This window comes from Orycteropus afer, unplaced genomic scaffold, assembly GCF_000298275.1.
Source record: "Orycteropus afer afer isolate SDZICR_OR568_19922 unplaced genomic scaffold, OryAfe1.0 scaffold00289, whole genome shotgun sequence".
Lineage (NCBI taxonomy): Eukaryota > Metazoa > Chordata > Mammalia > Tubulidentata > Orycteropodidae > Orycteropus > Orycteropus afer.
Window position 1 is genome coordinate 2,724,104 of NW_006921876.1, and position 18,871 is coordinate 2,742,974.

The 18,871-nt window shown below is 44.8% G+C and overlaps 1 protein-coding gene across 1 annotated transcript in view; it reads right to left on the bottom strand.

The window, feature by feature from the left end:
• The window catches only part of PEBP4 (phosphatidylethanolamine binding protein 4), a 360,168-nt gene extending 346,198 nt beyond the window's left edge, over positions 1-13,970 (bottom strand). The window contains exons 1-2 of the mRNA XM_007950834.1: positions 13,840-13,970; positions 5,615-5,741 (exon numbers count right to left, since the gene is read on the bottom strand). Coding sequence (XP_007949025.1) covers positions 5,615-5,741; positions 13,840-13,970 — 258 coding nt within the window. The remainder of the gene's footprint in view (positions 1-5,614; positions 5,742-13,839) is intronic.
• Between the last annotated feature and the right edge of the window lie 4,901 nt (positions 13,971-18,871).

The following is an 18,871-nucleotide window of genomic DNA, read 5'->3' on the forward strand; positions in this document are numbered from 1 at the left end:
CCCTAGTTGCCCTTCAGGTCTGGAATTGAACCCACACTTGTGGCTTCCAGCCAAACAATAGACAGGCATATGAGTAAAATATTTACCTGAGGTAGATACACTCCTTGGAGAGAACATCATGGGAGAAAGAAGGGCTGCTTATGCATAGGGAGACAGCTCAGGGGGCAGGAGTGCATGGAGGGATGGACACAGGGAAGAGGTAACTGTGGGGAGGATGTGGGAGGGGAGCTGTTGCATTGTGGAAAATTGTAGTAAATGTCATGAGACAAAGTGTATGTGAACTGCTGTATGGAAAGTGAATTTGCTCTGTAAATTTTCACCCAAATCACAATTATATATATATATATATATATATATATATATATATAAAAGATCTGGCAGTGTTTCATTTTTTGGACACAGGGTCAAAACCAATTCCATGGTGCCTAACAACAACAACAACATAGAAACTTCTCTTATTTTTCTCACCCAAAATCCTTTCCCCTTTCGTCTGATAAACAGCACCTTGATTTACGTGGGAGGAGTCCTTTTCTTCTGTTCTTAGTCCATATAGATTAAAAGCAACTGCCCACGTTTGGCTAATCAGGGTCACTGTTTGGTTCAGGGATGGGCATGGACCTAAGCAGGACAAATACTGGGACTTTTAATGGTAGGAAAGAAAAGTTATTTCCACTGGGAAGGACAAACTGGTAAAACATAGCCTGATGTTGATGGGGCCTGTCTTTGCCACCATAAAAAAAGAGAGTGCTTACAAATAAACAAAAGAAACCAGAGTCAAGAGATAGAGACAGATGCCTGGTGACATTATTGGAGCACCTGGATCTATTGCTGCCTGCAAGTACCCCTGGACTTTTCAGTTTTGTGAACCAATAAATTCCCCACTACCTTTTTCTTTGGCTTTGGCTTTGGCTTTGGCTTAAGCCCAGCTAAGTTTGCTTTTTGTCACTTGCCACTAAAAGAGCTCCAACTAATAAAACAGGTAACATTTCAGATTTGATGATAAAATGAAATAACATGATACATGAATGGTAGCCAGGAGAAAATAGTACTCCATAAATGGTAGCTTTTAATAACTCCAACTGATAATGTAACTGATATCACTAAATTGTACACCTGAAAAATGTTGAATTGGCAAATGTTGTGTTATGTATAGTTTTACATCAACAACAAAAATTGGCAAAAACAAAAACAAAAAACAGTAAGAAAAACTCCAACTGAATCTGCCCTCTCGGGGGTCAGTTGATCTAGAGACTATGGGTCTGTTGTAGTAGAATGCTCCTTTCTCTTTCTACCACTGTCGACCAAAACTTTGTGAAGTCTCTGCCCTCCTTGGCTTTTTTGACCACAGCTTTGTGCCCTTCATATTCCAGGCCCCTTTTCTCTTCTGTCTACTCCAGAGATGAAGCAGGCTGGTTTTGTTAAAAATGGGAGATTTCAGGACATGGTGGGGCTGATATCTTCTCTGTATTATATCCCTGCACCCCAGGACAATCAGTATCAACTAAACATCATCCAACCCAAAGACTTTATGAAGTTCTGTCTGTGAAAAGTCAAGAAAAGATTTACACACAAAAAGAACCATTCTTTGAAGGTTACCAGGAATGGTATGGAAAGGCAGGGGAAGTCACAAACTAGAGTGTGTGCTCGTATTAACCTTGGTGAAGGGAAAGGCAGTATACAATAAGGGGGCCAAAAACAAAAACAAAAAAAACCAAACTCACTGCCATCGAGTTGCATCTGACTCATAGCAACCCCTCCTTGGGTTTCCGAGGCAGTATCACTATGGAAGTAGATTGCCCAATTTTCCTTCTGAGAAGTGGCTGGTAGGTTTGAACTCCAGACCTCTGGTTAGCAGTCAGATTCCTTAGGCACTACGCCACCAGAGCTCCTAATAAGGGAGCAGTCAACACAAAATGATCAAGGCAAAGGAAGACACTGGGAGGAGCACAAGAGTTAAAGGAAACAAAGGTAAATACTATTACACACACAATAACACAATCCCACAATAACAATAATCTATGAATGGATATCTAGATAGACACACAAGCTGAACAGGGATGGGAAGGCAAATGGGACTATGTCCACAAATATATATAGGTGACCAGAGATATTTCTACATATGTATCTACATTTGCTGCGAATGTGTCCATGAATATAGAAGAGCATATGGGGGCAAAGTTATGAAAACTTCTTAGCCTTAACCAAACACCTTCAGAAAATGAGTTGACGGGTTAGGGGACTGAGGTCCATAGTCTCAGGGACATCAAGGTCATCTGATGTCCATAAAGACAATGTTCTACATCCTATTTTGTTGAGTAGCGACTAGGATCTTAAAAGCTTGCAAGCAGTCATCTCTATCCAACGAGTCTCTCCTCATCCAGAGCAAAGAAGAATGAAGAAAACCAAAAACACATGGAAACAATTAGTCCAAGTGACTGGTATACCATGTGATCCTCAGCCTATACAACTATGAGGGCAGAAAAATTAGATGGCACCTGGCTACCACTGTCAACCACTTGGAGGGGGATCTTGGTAGGAGATCCTGGATAAAGTGGGAGAACAATGTAGAACAAAACTCAAAATCATTTGGGGAAAAGAAATAATAAAAAAGGGCCCAGGTATGCTGGTTTGATAGAGCCTGATGGAACCACTGAGACTATGGCCCCTAGCTGCTCTTCAGGTCTGGAGTTGAACCCACTCCAATGGCTGCCAGCTAAACAAGAAAATAGGCATATAAGATGAACATTTACATTAGGTAGATACATTCCTTGGAGAGATCAGTTGTGGGAGAATCAGTTGTGGGCCGTGTATGCACAGGGAGACAGCTTGAGGGGGCAGGAGTGCACGGGAGGGAAGGACACAGAGAAGTAACTATGGGAATGGGAGTGGGAATAGAGCTATTACATTGTGGGAAATTGCAGTCAATGTCATGGGACAAAATGTGTATGAACTGCTGTATGGAAAATGAATTTGCTCTGTAAACTTTTACACAAATCACAATAAAAAATTAAAAACAAACAAACAAACTTGTGAGCGGCTATCTAAGGTGCAACTATTGGTTTCTCTCCATCTGGAGTGAAGACAATCAAAGACATAAGGAAACAATTAGTCCAAAGAACTAATGGATCATGTGAACTCTAGCATCCATGACCATGAGACGGTATCCAGCTACCACAGCTGACTGCTCTGAAAGGGATCACAGTAGGAGATCCTGGATAAGTGGGAGAAAAATGTGGAACAAAACTCAAAATCATTAAAAAAAGACCAGACTTTCAGTGGTTTGATAGAGACTGGTGGAACCCCTGAGGCTATTGCCCTTAGATAACCCTTCAAGCCAGGAACTGAACTCATTCTCTTGGCTCAACTTTCAGCCAAACAATAGATAGGCCTATAAAGTGAACGGGAGCTCTGGTAGCATAGTGCCTAAGGCATTTGACTGCTAACCAGGAGGCTGGCAGTTCAAACCCACCAGCCACTCCTCAGAAGGAAGATGGGGCAATCTACTTCCGTAGTGATACTGCCTCGGAAACCCAAGGAGGGGTCACTATGAGTCGGGTCTGAGTCGAAGGCACATAACAACATCATAAAGTGAACAGTAACACCAGGGAGGTATGTATCCCATGGAACAATCAACCATACCAGATCACAAGGCAGCATTACCCCAGGGATGAAGATAGGAAGACAGGAAGGGACAGGAGAGAAGGAAAAAGGGAAATGGTAAACATAGGGAGGAACTGGGAAGAGTACTGCTACCTTGTAGGAATTTCAGTCAATGTCACAAAACAAAATATGTATGAACTGTTGAATGCAAAACCAATTTGCTCTGCAAACTTCCACCGAAATCACAATAAAGTTATTTTAAAAAACACACCAGGTACTCAGAAAGTCTACACTGCCATCTAGTGGACATTTGCAGCAATCTCAGCAAACAGAGTGGAGGCCTTTGCTGAGAACTCTTTCTCTTGCGAGAGTCATTGGGTTGTGAAAGCATCTGGTCCAACCTCCTCATTCTACAAATGAAATAACTGAGAGTCCTGTGCCATGAGGGTAGCATATACTCTTCACCTAAGGAACTGGGTTCCTGTCCTGCTTTTGTAGCCCGCCATCTTCCATCCCAAAAGTGGTAATCCTAGCAGCTTTCCTTTCCTCTGCTCCTCTTGGCTGTCTGCAGGTGTGACCCAGCCCAAGGGTCTCCATGGAGAAGGGCTGACATGTGAATGTGTGTGTATCAGTGTGTGTGTTTATGTGTAAGGTCTTGGGGCAGGGAGAGAGGAGAGACCCAGAAAGAACTCACTACTCTCTTGCTGAACTTTCCAGAAAAGAGGAGGTAGTCGCTGTTACAACCATGATAAACCATTAAAGAGTCATGAAATCAGCCTCATAAATTCTGAGACATATCACAACCTACTTGCTCTCTGGTAGTGAAAAAAAGTTTAAGAAAGAAATGAAAATCTATGCCTCTACAGCCTCTAGAGTAATGTGTGCATGCCCTACTCACTACAACATCTTATTCTGCTCTCCTGCTATGTCTACACTGACTGCTGTCAGGCCTGACTGGGGCAAGGGGAGCAGCACTGAGGGCTGGTGAGGTCCTAGACTTGGGCCCCCAAGTGGGGCAGGGACCTGAAGCCGGACCAACAAGAACACACTGTAGCCTCTCCCTGCCACACCACCCAGAGGCACCCAGGAGGTTGGCATGAGTACATAGGTTTGTTCACATCCTGACTGTGACACTCTGCTCCACTCATTTTTGACCTGAGTCCTGGTCACATCACAGTCCTTGTACCTAGGTTGACACTGGCATCCCCTCCTAAAAAACAGCAAAAAGCAAGAAGTCGCTGTCTATCTCTGACACTCTGGGGACTCAGTCTGGCGCTAGAAGTGAAGGAGGACAGAAATGGCAATCAGGAGGCTGGAGCAACTCTCCCCAGAACACTGCCAGACTACTGGGGATAGCAGCAGCGTCTCCAGTCCCCACTCCTGTTGCCCTTCCCCAGGCTTTCTACATCTGAAAGTAATTTTCAAAGGCTATCCCCCTCAAGCCAAGGGAAACTCTGTGCAGAACAACACGATACTAATCATTTCCGGTTATCAAAAAGAGTTATTTCCAATTCCTCAAATGCCTTGATCTGTTTTAGAAAACCTTGGGCAAAACAAGAGCATGTCTCAATTTTCCAGGGTAAAGAGACACCTGACCTCCTCGATTTAACCTACACGAGAAGCTCATTCTGAAAGCCCAGTGCCTTGCACCTGGAGAAAGGGCTCCTCCCCTGCCCCCTCACCTTTTCTCAGTTGATTCCCAAGCACGCACAAACTAGTCTTCACATTGACACTGCGGAGGCAGGCTCAGTAAAAAAGCCTGAGCAGAGTGGTCCCTGAGCATCGCCAAAGCTCCCACTTTGCAACCCCCTCTCCCTGTCCCAACACCCAGCTTCTTCCCCACGGCGGTGGAGCCACCCTCAAGAAGGCATATGCTGGTGCACCAGCCATCTGGTTCCACCACACTCAACCCAGATGGCTCTGCAGGCAGCTTCACGTCACCCAGATGAGCAAGCTCCAAGGGAAACCAAGACCTTACAACCCACTCCCTTCATGGCAGACCCTGCTTACTCACCTCTAAAGCACCGTGGAACTTGACTATTGGCTCAGACCAGTGGGTGATCTTCTGTCTGTAGTTGCTGCAGTCAGGAACATACATGCAGCCAATGTTCCCCAGCTCTGGGTACAAAACTTCAAGGCCCCTACAGAAAGAGGGAGGTGGTCACTCCATGTCAGGGTTTTAGAGGAGCTTGGGGTTCACAGGGCTTGAGGTGTGTGACCCAGGAGTTCCTTGACTGCTTTGCGCTTCAGTTTCTTCACTTGTAAAATGGGAACACCAACAGTACCTAAAAGGAGCTCTGGTGACTACTAACCAGAAGGTTGGTAGTTCAAACCCATCAGCCACTCTGCAGAAGGAAGATGGGACAATCTACTTCTGTAAAGATTTACCACCTCAGAAACCCAATGAGGGTTGCTATGAGTCAGAATCACCTTGATGGCAGTGGGTTTAGGTTCTCTTTTTTTGAACAGTACCTAAAAGTCCTGTCTTAATGTTTAGAACAGAGACTGGCATGTTGTAAGCATTATCATCATCAATATTTACTCCCAGAAGAGAGTATACATCCTTAGGCAAACTTGGTCAGTGTCTTTAAAGTAGGACTAGGTTTATAAGGGGAGCTCTGGTAGCATAGTGCCTAAGGTACTTGACTGCTAAACAGAAGGCTGGCAGTTCAAACCCACCAGAAGGCTGGCGGTTCAAACCCAACAGCCACTCCTCAGAAGGAAAATGGGGCAATCTACTTCCGTAGTGATACTGCCTCGGAAACCCAAGGAGGGGTCGCTATGAGTTGGGTCTGACTCTTATGGCACATAACAACAACAACAATTTATAAGACTATTATTTATGCGTTGCTTTTCAGGAACATTCTTATTACACGAAGAATGCACAAATTTTCTCTGCCTCCTTTCTGGGCAGAGAAAATTGTTGCTAAGACTTTGTTTCTCCTCTAAACAGTCAGGATCCACCACCCTGTATGCTGAAATTCCATTAGTTGAGTAATCAACTTCTTTGGGTTAAGTTTTGCCCATACCCTTGGCTCTCTTTTAGAGTGGAAAATCCCTGGGTGGCTGGGTGGGGGGATCTAGTCATTACCACTGTAGAGTGAATTTATTTATCTCTTTTCTCCCCAAGAAGCAGAGCACAAACAACCTGGCTTTCTAGAAGGGAAGATAAGATGATGAAGAACAAGGAGCCGAAGGCTGCAGCCTAGAGCAAATCTGGCTGATTCCACATCTTTCACCAGGTGGTCTTAAGTTCTCACTTGTGTTTGAAAGTCAGGATTTATATATATATTAAATATAGACAGGAATATTTATATTTGAAACTAAGATAGACTTTCATATAAATTCAACAAAAAAAAGCAAACCTTTATGCCAACTTTTTGTTTGTTTGTTTATTTATGTTCACTCATTTTTTCCTTCCTGACTCAAGGTTTCTGTGGGGTTGATTTGGTTATAAAGATTGAAGAATGGTTTTGAGGGGCTTGGGGTTTGGGGCTGGGGAGGTACAGGGCCCAGCCTTTCCTAAAAGCTCAGAGTGGCTGAGCTGCTCCACAGAGCTGTCGCAAGTTCCCTGTTGGGAGGATGCTTGAGGGGGGACCCAGTGAGAACATATTTTGAGGAAGCAGATCTGGAGGGGGAACTCCTGAAGGTTAGAGCAAAGAGCTGCTTCCTGGTGGGGAGCACCCCCATTCTCTCCCCACCATCCTCCACCTCCATCCCCACTATTGCAGAGCATCCTCAGATCAACCTGTGGGCAGAGGCAGCCGGAGGCCACAACCTTGCTGCAGACCAGATGCAGACCAAGACACTTCCGGGGACCAACATCCGCAATACCATTCAGATGGTCTGGTTGCAAAAAGTGGAAGCAGGGCAATGCCCCAAAGCCAGTTAGCTGAAGGACGTTTGGCTGACGGTACTTGTTTCTTGTAACTTCCAAAGTCACAGCAATTCCTTTAGGACCAAGCTCAACCCACTGCCACTGAGTCTATTCCAATTCATTTTCACCTCATTCTAACCTTTTAGAATTGATTAGAATTAGAATTGCCCAACGGGGTCTCCAAGGCTATAAATCTTTAGGGAAGCAGATTGCCTCATCTTCCCCCCCACCCCCAGCCTCTGAGCATCTGGTGCTTTCAAACCACCAACCCTTTGGTCAGCAGCTGAATGCTTTAACCACTGCACCACCAGAGCTCCCCTTTTTGGAGGGTGTGGCATAATTTAATAGAGTTTGAAATCTTAGCACATTGATTTTCCTGTATCTCCACAGCAGCATTTTAGGGACTGTTTGCTTTGTTTCTGCCACAGCTCCCTGCCACTGCAGCTAAGGAGAGGCTGAGAGGGGGATCTTCCACCAGCAGGAGAGAGAGAGTAGGCCCAGGCTGCCCACCTCAGGCCTAGGAAGAACCAAGAGGCAAGGAGGAAGTAAACTGAGGGTCAATGGGTGTTCCCCCAGTAAAAAAATCTCCTCTTTTCACCCCAGTAGAATTGCTACAAACTTTAAAATATTTATACAAATAAAATGAGGAAATTGATATTTGGTGGGTAGGCCTAAAGCCACAGAAAATGTACTTCATAGAGTGTATGCTGGAGACCAGGGATCAGGTATGGGTCTTCTATCACACTGTGGGGCTCTCTGCCTCCTCCCCACACACTTTGCCCCATACTGGAGTGGTCCTTATGTAGAAGTTTATCAAAGACTCGGCTAAGGATGTGGAAGGAAAATTATCAGATTTGTGAATGACACCAAGCTGATAGCTAACAATTCTGATGATCAAATCAGCCTGAAAAAAAATCCAAGACTGAGAGGAACTGAAGAAAAGCCTAAATTTAGTAAGAATTCGCTTTAAAACAAGTGTTTGAGCCCCAAACTTTAAAGGCACCATTTTCTGGTGCTGCTCTTACTGCTCATGGGTTACCTCATGTGAGAGCTGTTCTAATTTCCATTCTGAGATTTTGGGGACCTCCTGATCGCCTTGAACAAGACTTGGAAGCACCCTAGATAATGGAATGAATAGAGCTGGAGGATATATCCCAGCTTTGCCATTAACTAACATTCTATAAGGGACTTGGGGGAGGGGCGGAGGAATGGCCTTTGTTGGGCCACCCCAATAGACCAGGTGCATCACATACATGTTATACCATTTAGTGTAACAATACTCTGAAGCACCCAGTGTCATTACCATTTTTCTCATCTTCCAGATGAGTAAAGTGAGACCCAGAGAAAGTTCATTAACTAACTCAGGTCCATAGTTGGTAAACTGAGAAGAGAAGAGAAACGTGGTTGTAGCGGACAGTCTATAAGATGATCCCCAATGATCCTGCCTCCTGGCATTCATAACCTTGTGTAATTCCTTCCCCTTGAGGGTGGGCTGCATTTAGTGACTCATTCTTAACAAACAGAACACTTCTGAGATTAGGTTCTAAGGAGACAGTGATTTCTGCTGGAAGTTCTCTCTCGCCTGCACTCTCAGACCCTTGCTCTGGAGGAAGCGAGCTGTCATGTGAGCAGCCCTGTGGAGAAGCCAGATGGCAAGAACCAAGGCCTGCCAACAACCACATGAGTGAGCTTGGAAATGGAGCACTCCATTCCAACCAGCTGATCCTTCAGATGAGACTGCAGCCCTAGCCAACAGCTTGACTGTAACCTCCTGAGAGACCTTCTGACTGGAGATGACCAGCTGAGCCAGGCCCAAAAAAAACTTTGAGACAATAAACGTTTGCAACTGCTAACATTTGGAGTTATTTGTTATGCAGCAATAGATAGCTAATCTGGTGGGCTTGTCTGGCAATTTCCCCTGTACAACACAGCCTTCCTAGTCTGTCATTTAACTCTTCCAGAATTCAGTTTTCTTACCTATGGATTTTAATGTTGCTGTTGTTGTTATGTGCTGTCAAGTTGGACCTGACTCATAGCAACCCCTCCTTGGGTTTCCAAGGCAGTATCACTATGGAAGTAGATTGCCCAACCTTCCTTCTGAGGAGTGGCTGGTGGGTTTGAACCGCCAGCCTTCTGGTTAGCAGTCAAGTGCCTTAGGCACTATGCTGGGGAATTCTTAAAGTTAGGACTCAATACCCTGAGGTATTATTCTATAAAGGAGTAATTTTATGTACAGAGATAAGCAGTAGGAAAATATTTTAAGAAAGGTCTTTCAGAATAGTATTTCCCTACTTCTGAGAGAAGCCAGGGACTAGACTGACAAAAACACTGAGTCAGGACTCAAGAGTCCCAGAGAAAATTCAGCACCAGGTCACTGAAGTCTCTTTAGCATTATAAGGATTGAATCAGGGAAACGTGTTTCTCCAGCCATATCTTTTGAAGTTCAGAATTCCAGCTGCCCAAAGGCCAGGGTGACATAAAGGACCATGGGATATAAGACTGATTTCACAAAGGCATGAGGGGGCTCTGATGAGCACCCCACCCTCTATCGCTTGGTGCCCAGTGTGAAAGTGTGGCATTCTACAATTATTATTATTATTATTATTATTTTAAAGAGCAACAGGTCCACTTCCAACAATCTCTTCTTGAAGGTGGGGGCTCCAGAACCAAGATCCCTAAGGACTGCAGATGGCTGCCCAGATTAGGAAGAGCTGGCAGTGATGGTCTGGGTCATGACATCTGTCTCCAAACATTTGATGGGCTGTCAAGAAGAAAAGAAACTAGACTTGTTCTATGCAGTTCTTGGGGCAAAACTAGAATGAATTGAAGTTAAAGAAAAGCAGTCTCTGCCTTGAGCTAAGGATGAACTTTCTGAAGGGGGGGAGGGGTCCTTGAGTAGTACAAATGGTTAATGCACCTGGCTGCTAATCAAAAGTTTGGAGGTTCGAGTCTATCCAGAGTGCCTCAGAAGAAAGTGCTAGTGATACACTTCTATAAGATCATAATCATTGAAAATCCTGTGGAGCACAGTTTCTACTTCCACACACATGAAGTTACCATGAACTGGAGTCAACTCGATGGTTACTGATTTTTGAAAGAGGTCAAAACTTTTCATTGGAAGGAAGTCTTTGTGAGTGAGCACTCAATCACTGGAAGAGTTCAAAGAAAGGCTTTAGGGCCACTTTTGTTGGCAGTGGGGAGAGCACTGTTGAGGGCATTCACCTTCTGGATAGGAGGTCAGTTGGCTTTTGTTCTTTTGATTCTGAGGCTGAGTCTAGGGCTCTGACTCTCACTGCTTTGGTCAGTCTAGTCCTTGGTTTACCTCAGAACTAGGGAAGCTATTATTCTGGAACATAATCTCTCTTAAAAATATTTTCCTACTGCTTATCTCTATGTTGTTGTTGTTGTTGTTGTTATGTGCCCTCGAGTCAGACTCACTCATAGTGACCCCTCCTTGGGTTTCCGAGGCAGTATCACTACGGAAGTAGATTGTCCCATCTTCCTTCCAAGGAGTGGTTGGTGTGTTTGAACCTCCAGCCTTCTGGTTAGCAGTCAAGTGCCTTAGGCACTACACTATCAGAGCTCCCACCTTTATAGATTCATACCTTTAGATATTGAGTACTAACTTCAAAAATTCCCTGTTAGAATTTAAATAGCTGCAAAGGAGTGCTATCTTGGGCAGAAGGGGATGGGGTGTCTCTTGGAGAGGCCAGAACCTGGAGTTGAGGAGGATTCCTAGGGAGAGGTCCTAGCACAGGAGATACTCATCTGTCCGAGGCCCTGATATGTCTGAGTAAGCAAACCCCAAAACCAAGGCACTTGACTTGACTAAAATGGCTGCTCCAAATCTAAATCAAACTCCATTTTGAATCAGACTTCAGCTTAGCCTAACATCTCTGCTTATACTGCTCTGAAGAAACAATTCAGGTTCTTATAAAAGTTTAACTGCTTGTAACCCAAAAGGAGCAAGGGTCAAGATGTTAGCTTGTGTGGGGAACTGTTTATTAAAAGATGTTTGCTGAGAGTGTTTACTCAGCCTGTTACAAGAACACCTTGGTCAATATGTCCCAGGAGGTTAGGAAATAGAAATGATAATGTTAAGAAGCATCATAGTTTCACAATTCCTTGTAACTTTTTGTCACGTACCCCACTAATGCCTGTAAGCACATATCCCTTCGTTTACTCCATCCGACAAAGACTTCTCTTTTCTTGCAATTTGGAACACTACAGGGCCCTGCCTGGGTGCTAGGGTGTCTCAGGTTCGAGAATATCTCTACCTTTGATAAAACTCTTTGTTTTCACTTCTAATAGATTGTAAGACCTGTGGTTCACTAGGACATGTCCAAGACGTGTTTTCATTTCAAGGATGACCTTTGAGGAACAAAAATCTTCAGCAATAATAAAGACAAAGTTTCTCTTTTGGCATTGATGGTTTACAACCAGAAGACATTTCCATAGCCTTAGTTTCTTAAGTTCATGTCTCTCAAACCGAGACTCTACTGTTGTATCCTATAGGAAGTCCTTGAGAACGGCTTCCCTTTACTCAAGTTTGAGAAGCTCTGGGCTCTGGAGGAGCTTCCTGCAGTGGGGAGGGGTCAGTAGCAGAAAAGGAGGTGAGGAAAGAACCTGAGTGGCAAGGTCAGTTGTTGTTATGTGCCCTCGAGTCAGACCTGACTCATAGCGACCCCTCCCTGGGTTTCCGAGGCAGTATCACTAAGGAAGGAGATTGCCCAAACTTCCTTCGGAGGAGTGGCTGGTGGGTTTGAACTGCCAGCCTTCTGGTTAGCAGTCAAGTGCCTTAGGCACTGCGCTACCAGAGCTCCTGCTAGGGTCAGATAAGGGACGTTTGAATCCTGCGCTTGCTGCTTCCAAACTGTGTAACCACTGAAAAATCAATGGACAGGGTATTTAATCTCTAGGAGTTCCTCATCTGCAAAGTGGGGATGATAATATTTACTTTATCAGCTCATTATAACAACTAAATAAGTCAAGGGGTTGAAAGCACCCCGTAGAGTGCCTGGCACATAGCAGGTGGCCCAGAGCTTCTAATGTGTGCCAGGTGCATGGATCCCCAGGGCAACCAGATATGGATCTTGGCAGCAGAGTCATCTCGGGCCCCAGGCCAGCCACATCTAGTGACCATACAGATATTATTGTTTTCTTTGTGTACCGTCATGTGGAAAGCATTGGGAAGCACTGAGGCTCTCCAGAATGGGGCTATTATTATGGTCCTGCCCAGCCTTGCCTTAGCCCAGCTCACACTCGGGGGATTTGATCTTCTGGCTATCAGTGTCCAAAGCCTGCTGCCATAGGAAGGCTTCATGCAACAGAGCACCTACAGAATCAAAGCCTACCTATTACACAGATGTGAGAGGCAGCCACATCTCTCCTTTCTTCTATACAAAAACTTTAGCCAGAATTGCTTTAAAGGTTGGTTTTTTTTTTTTTTTAAATGTACTGGTTTGAGTAAAATCTATGTTACTTTTTTTGTTTGCTTTTTTAAGGAATCAACTACATAAGTTTTCAAGGGAAAATATTTATTTATTACTCTAAAGGTAATGCTTGTGAAAATTCAAATGATAGAGAGGAAAAATAAAAGTGACCATTCTTCCTCCCTTGGTCCAGTTGCTCAAAGATGGTCTCAGGAGGGGTCACTCTACTTAGCCACCAAATTGGCAGAAGGAAACTGGCAGCAAAGAAGACCAGGACACATTGAAGAAGACCCACAAGGCCAGAAAATTCAGATTTGCTTTTCTAAACAACAGAGTTGGTAAGAAAAGCTGAACTCCAGGCTTTTTGACACAGACAGGAAGAAAACTGCTCTTGAAAGAGAAAAGGCTTGCCTTCTGATGCCTGTCTCTGAACTGGACTCCATCCAGTAGCCACACTCCTTAGAGGGTCTACCTCTTCAACACTTCTGGGGCCGATTACCAGAAAACTGATAGCCATCTCCCACATGCAGAGGGTCTGAGCACACACTGTTTTTTAAAATACCATATGTAAAATCTCACTTTGTTGCAGAGGGAGGGAGCATTCTGGCCTAGTCTCTCTCTGAACTGTGGCCCCTTGGTCCCTGCAGGGAGGGTGAGCCAGGCCCACAGGGCCATTTTAGATTTGAAGGCCGGTCATCCCACAGCCATTCCAGGCCTCAGAGAACTGTCACCCAGAAAGAAGGCACCTATTGCAAATTTTGTTCCTCAATGTGACGCTCTGTCAAGGTAGTTTACAGAATTGACATATATTCTACCTGTCCCACCAAAGTTGGCCTGGAAGACAGTGCTCCTTAGTTCTGGAAATGCCCCCCATCAATTCCAGTTTTCACCCACACATCATGCTTCCCATCCCAGACTACCCTTTCTTACTTGCATAAGAGGGCATCATTGTTGGAGAGGGCCTCATAGACACACGGGTCATTTTCTTCCTCCCCTCCAGTGACCACCATGATTAGACCCAGCAACAGGACTGATGTGGCCAGCTTCATTGTTGAACTCATGGGCACCTGAAACAGAAAAAGCCTTTAGAGTGGATGATCCCCTCTGGGGGCTCCCTTCCCATCCCCTGACCCAGGAGCCCACCTGGTGGGGCAGAGACCTCTGCTAAGTAGAGGGAGAAAGTTGGGCAGCTGCTTGGGGCTGCAGCAGTTAATCTACCACCTAGACACAAATACCCTGGGAGGACCTGGGCCCACTCCAAGCTGGACTCAATTTGCAGTCCTGGCTGAGGCACCTCCCTGTCAGGGTAGGGCTTTGCTGTCACTCTTATCCTGGCTGCCAGTGCAGCGAGCAGGCTGCAGAAATGGTTATATAAGCCTCTCAGTACAGCTCCTTGCCCTGCCCCCTGCACTCGCTCCAGGTGTGGTCAATTGGCTGAGGGTCAGGTTGCTTCTTGGGCTTTAAGGCAAAGTTTTGGTAGCTGGTGACCTTAAGTGCAGGGCCTGGGGGCAGGTGCTGGGGGTGCTCATGTGAGCCCTGCCTCAATTTTTCTCCTAGGAGTAGTGATTGAAGTAGGCTAAATGCCTCTCAGAGCACTCTCCCTCTCCAACCCTCAGCTCCTCCTTCGTGTCTCTCAGCTCCTGGGAAGCCCACACTGCTGTCTGATGGGTGGCTCTGGCTGGACACTGTGATACTATGTGGGGAGGGATGCTGTGCATGGAGGCAGGCAGCCCCAGCCCTGAGGCCAGCTCTGAAGGGCCAACTGAGGACAGAAGGGTGTCTCCAACTGCACCTTGCAGCAGTGCTGAACTCAGCACTCTCCCAAAATAATAGTCTCTGGAGAAGAAGGCCAAACAAAGCCGCTCAGGAAGAGGGAGGCCTGCGCCAGTGCTGCACTGGCCTCAGCAGGGAGGAAGCAGGCCCTGGGCTGAGAACACACTGAGCTTCCTCACCCTGATAGCTGAGCCTGCATCCCCTCCCAGAACTCTGCTTCAGGAAGGAATGTGTGGGACTCTGATTAGATTCAGAGCAGACAGGAAGATCAAAAGCAGTTCTCCCAATGTCTCAGATAGGGGATGGGAGAGAGTGTATCACCAGCTGAGAACTCAGGACTCCTGGATTCTGCTCTGAGCTCTGCCCAGCAGTGACTGGGGAAAGTAATGTCTCCCTAGGATGCACCATTTTCCTATTTCAAAAAGAGGTAAAATAAACCCATCACTCTGTGCCTTGCTAAGGAAGATGACATAACTATAAGTATATGCAGTTAGATCTTTAGAGAAACTGTGTCCAGCATAGCCTACTTTTCAGATTGAATTCTTGCTTTCAGGACCCCAACTTATAGTCAAAAGGCCTTTCTTTGAGGGCTAACACATTTCTCACTAACTGGGCTCTCTGAAGTATGACTAGGCCTCCCCCACTGAGAACTTATTCCCCCAAATCTCTCTTACTGGAAAATGTTAAACAGTAGCCTCTTCACAATATCATTGAATGAAATGAAATGAATTATGGAAAGCATTTAGTAAGGTACATAGTAAATGCTCAATAAATTATAGCTAGCATAAGTATTCTTCTACAGATCCATTCATTCACTCATTTGTAATCCATTTTGCCAATAGTTACTAAGCACCTTCCATGTGCCAGGCCCCAGTGTTGGGTGAGCATAACCCCTGCCCTCCTGGGGCCAGAGGACAATGCCGCCAGAATGGTTGCCCAAGGCCAAGAGACTCTTGTCTAAATGGCATCTGCTAGAAAGGCCAAAACTTTCCTGGGTGCCAATAGCTCTTAGCCAGGCAGTGATGGGTTCATGGTATGGAATTGTTCCTATTGAGCCCACTCACATCAACTCTTCCTCCTTACTTAGTATATGCCAGGCACTTTCATGACTGAATTCTCATGACAACCTATTAGTGTACTAGTAAGATAACACTAGTAGGTGCTAGTATTATCCCATTTCACAGAGGATGAGAATGAGGCACAAAGAGGTTAGATAGTTTGACCTTGGTCACACAGATAGTAAGTTGTAGAGCTGGGATTTGCACTTACATAGTCTGGCTCCCGAGTCTGTGCTCTTAACCACTCTGTTCTACTGCCCTCTCTTGCTGCTTTTTTGCCCCCTGCTTACTTCCTCTCTATTCCCTTTGCTCTTAGGATGAAGACTTCTGCATGGCCCACAATGCCTCACATGATCTATCTCTTCCTACCTCTCTACCATGTCTCACCACTCTCTGCCTCTCGCATGTTACCTCCAACTAGTCCTCTACCCAGTGATCCAAGCTCCTTCCTGACCCAGGACCTGCTGCCCAACTCCTGCTTCCTACCCTCTTTGGTGTGTAGCTAAAATGCCATTTCTTCTGAGAATGCCCGACTCCCTGGCCCTATTAGATTCCTATTACATACAAGCAAAGCACCTTATTCTTTTTCTTATTGTTCTTGTATATTTGTAATTAATTATTTTGTAGTTATTTGCTTAACAATGGTCTCTCCCACTAGCCAACAAACTTCTTAGAGGCAGGTGCTGAGTCTGTCTTCAGTATTCCAAGCTCCATGCCTGTGTGCATAGATGCTTAATCAATTCTTGTTTGAACACATGACACACTTGCCACTTCTGTTTCTCATAGTCCATATTTCCACTTAACAGCTCATAACTCTCTATAAACATCAGTAAGAAAATAACCACTCATGCTGGCCCCTAGCCCTGGATCTCTTGTGCTTATTTATCTAACATTTCTGGTTTGTTTATGTACAGAGAGATCTGACAGAAAGCAGTGGTTCTCAGTATTTTCAAGTCTGATCTTTCTCTTGGGGACTCAGAGGACTTGGCTGCATACTTAGAAACCAAAATCTGGGAGCCATGTTCCAATCCAGGAAGGGACAACCCCTGTTCCCCATCACCAGTCTGCTTTGCTCAGTTGTCTCATTCTCAGAAGTTCCCATCTCCAGATCCCTCAGTGTCCTCTCCTAGAGACCCCTTATTTTGTTTTAGTCTCCTGGGCTGGGACTACCTCCATCTACCATCAACCAGGCCAATCCTGTTGGCTTCCTGAGATGCCTTGGTCCTTCCAATCACCAGGGTCTGCTGGACCAGTGCTCTTGGAGCTCTTGACATCCCTCTCATCTTTCCAGGCCTCCTGATAGCTACATCATTGCCCAGGTGTCCCCTCCTCTTCTTTACCTGACACAGTCTCTCTATTCTTCCTCTCTCTTCTTAGCCTTCTAACTCAAGCCCTCTATAATCTCTAACTTGTGAAAAATTCTCCCTTCATCTTCCTTTTTTCTTCATTCCTAATAAAACAATTTTAATCAAGTTTCTATTTCAATAAACTAACTAAATTCTAAGTTTTCACACCCTTTTAACATGTACAAATTCAGTGGCTTTTAGTATATTCACAAGCTTATGCAACAATCACACAATCTAATTTCAGAAGATTTTCATTACCACAGAATAAGTTTCATAGAGGTAACGGGGCAAAGTTATGATAACTTCTTAGCCACAGCCAACCACCCTGAGGGAGCAAGATGTTGGGCTTGAGGGGCTTGGGACCATGGTAGTAGGGAACATCAAGCTCAATCAGCATAATATACCAGACAAAAACATTGTTGTACCTCGTACTTTGATGAGTAGCAACTGGGGTCTTTAAAGCTTGCAAGCAGCCATCTAAGATACAACAACTGATTTCTGCTTGTCAGGAGCAAAGAAAAATAAAGAAAACCAAAGACATGTGGAAACAACTTCAGCCTAAATGGCCCAGAGATCAGAAGAACTAGATGGTGTTTGGCTACCACTGTCAACCACTAGGAAAGGGATCAGTGTAGAAGATCCTGGATAGAGTGGGAGAAAAAATGTGGAACAAAAATCAAAATCATGAAAAAAGACCAGTAAAGTCTGATAGAGACTGGTGAAACCCCTGAGACTATGACCCTGAGTTACCCTTACGGCCTGGAATTGAACTCAGACAAAAAATAGACAGGCATATAAGGTGAAAATTTACACCAAGTAGGTACTCTCCTTAGAACAGTCAATCATGGGAGATCAGAAAAGCAGTATTTGCATAAGGAGATAGCTCAGAGGGCAGGAATGCATGGAAAAGAACACAGGGAAAAGGTAACCACAGGGAGAAAGTGGGAAAAGAGCTGCTACATTATGGGGATTGCAATCAACGTCATGAAAAAAGTGTGTATAAACTGTTGTATGGAAAATGAATTTGCTCTGTAAACTTCCACTCATATCGCAGTTTGGTAGAAAACAAAACAAAACAAAACAAAAAACCCTATGGTTCACAATAGTAGATCCGGTTATGCATGGGATCACCATGAGTCAGAGGCTGACTCAAGGGCAGGTAACAGCAATACCTAAATTATCAAGAATGGACTGAAGAAGTGCGAGAATAGAGTGGGTGGGGCAGTTAGGGGGCTCTTATAGTAATCCAGCCAATAAGTACTGAAAGTCTAAATTGGGTGGGGGGAGCGCCAACCTATTAGCAATAACTTGATTTTCCACTCCCTCCCAGGTCTTAGCAACCACAAATCTGCTTTCTGTCTTGGATTGACCTACTGTGTGTGGGCAATTCATATAATGTAATCATACAATATGTGGCATTTTGTGCCTGGCTTCTCTCTTTTTGCATAATGTTTTCAAAGTTCATTCATGTTACAGCATGTAGTAGTACTTCATTCTTTAGTATGGCTGAATAATATTCCATTATATGTATACACCACATTTTGTTTATGTATTCATGTTTAGTCTTCTGAGGGACTGCCACACTGTCTTCCAAAGTGACTGCACCACTTTACAGTCCCACCAGCAACGTACAAGTCTGAAGATTCCAATTTCTCCACATCCTTACCAACACTTTCTATTGTCTGTCTTTTTGATTATAGACTTTCCAGTTGGTGTGAAATGGTATCTCACTATGGTTTTGGTTTGTATTTCACCCTGGTGGTGCAATGGTTAAGCACTTGACTG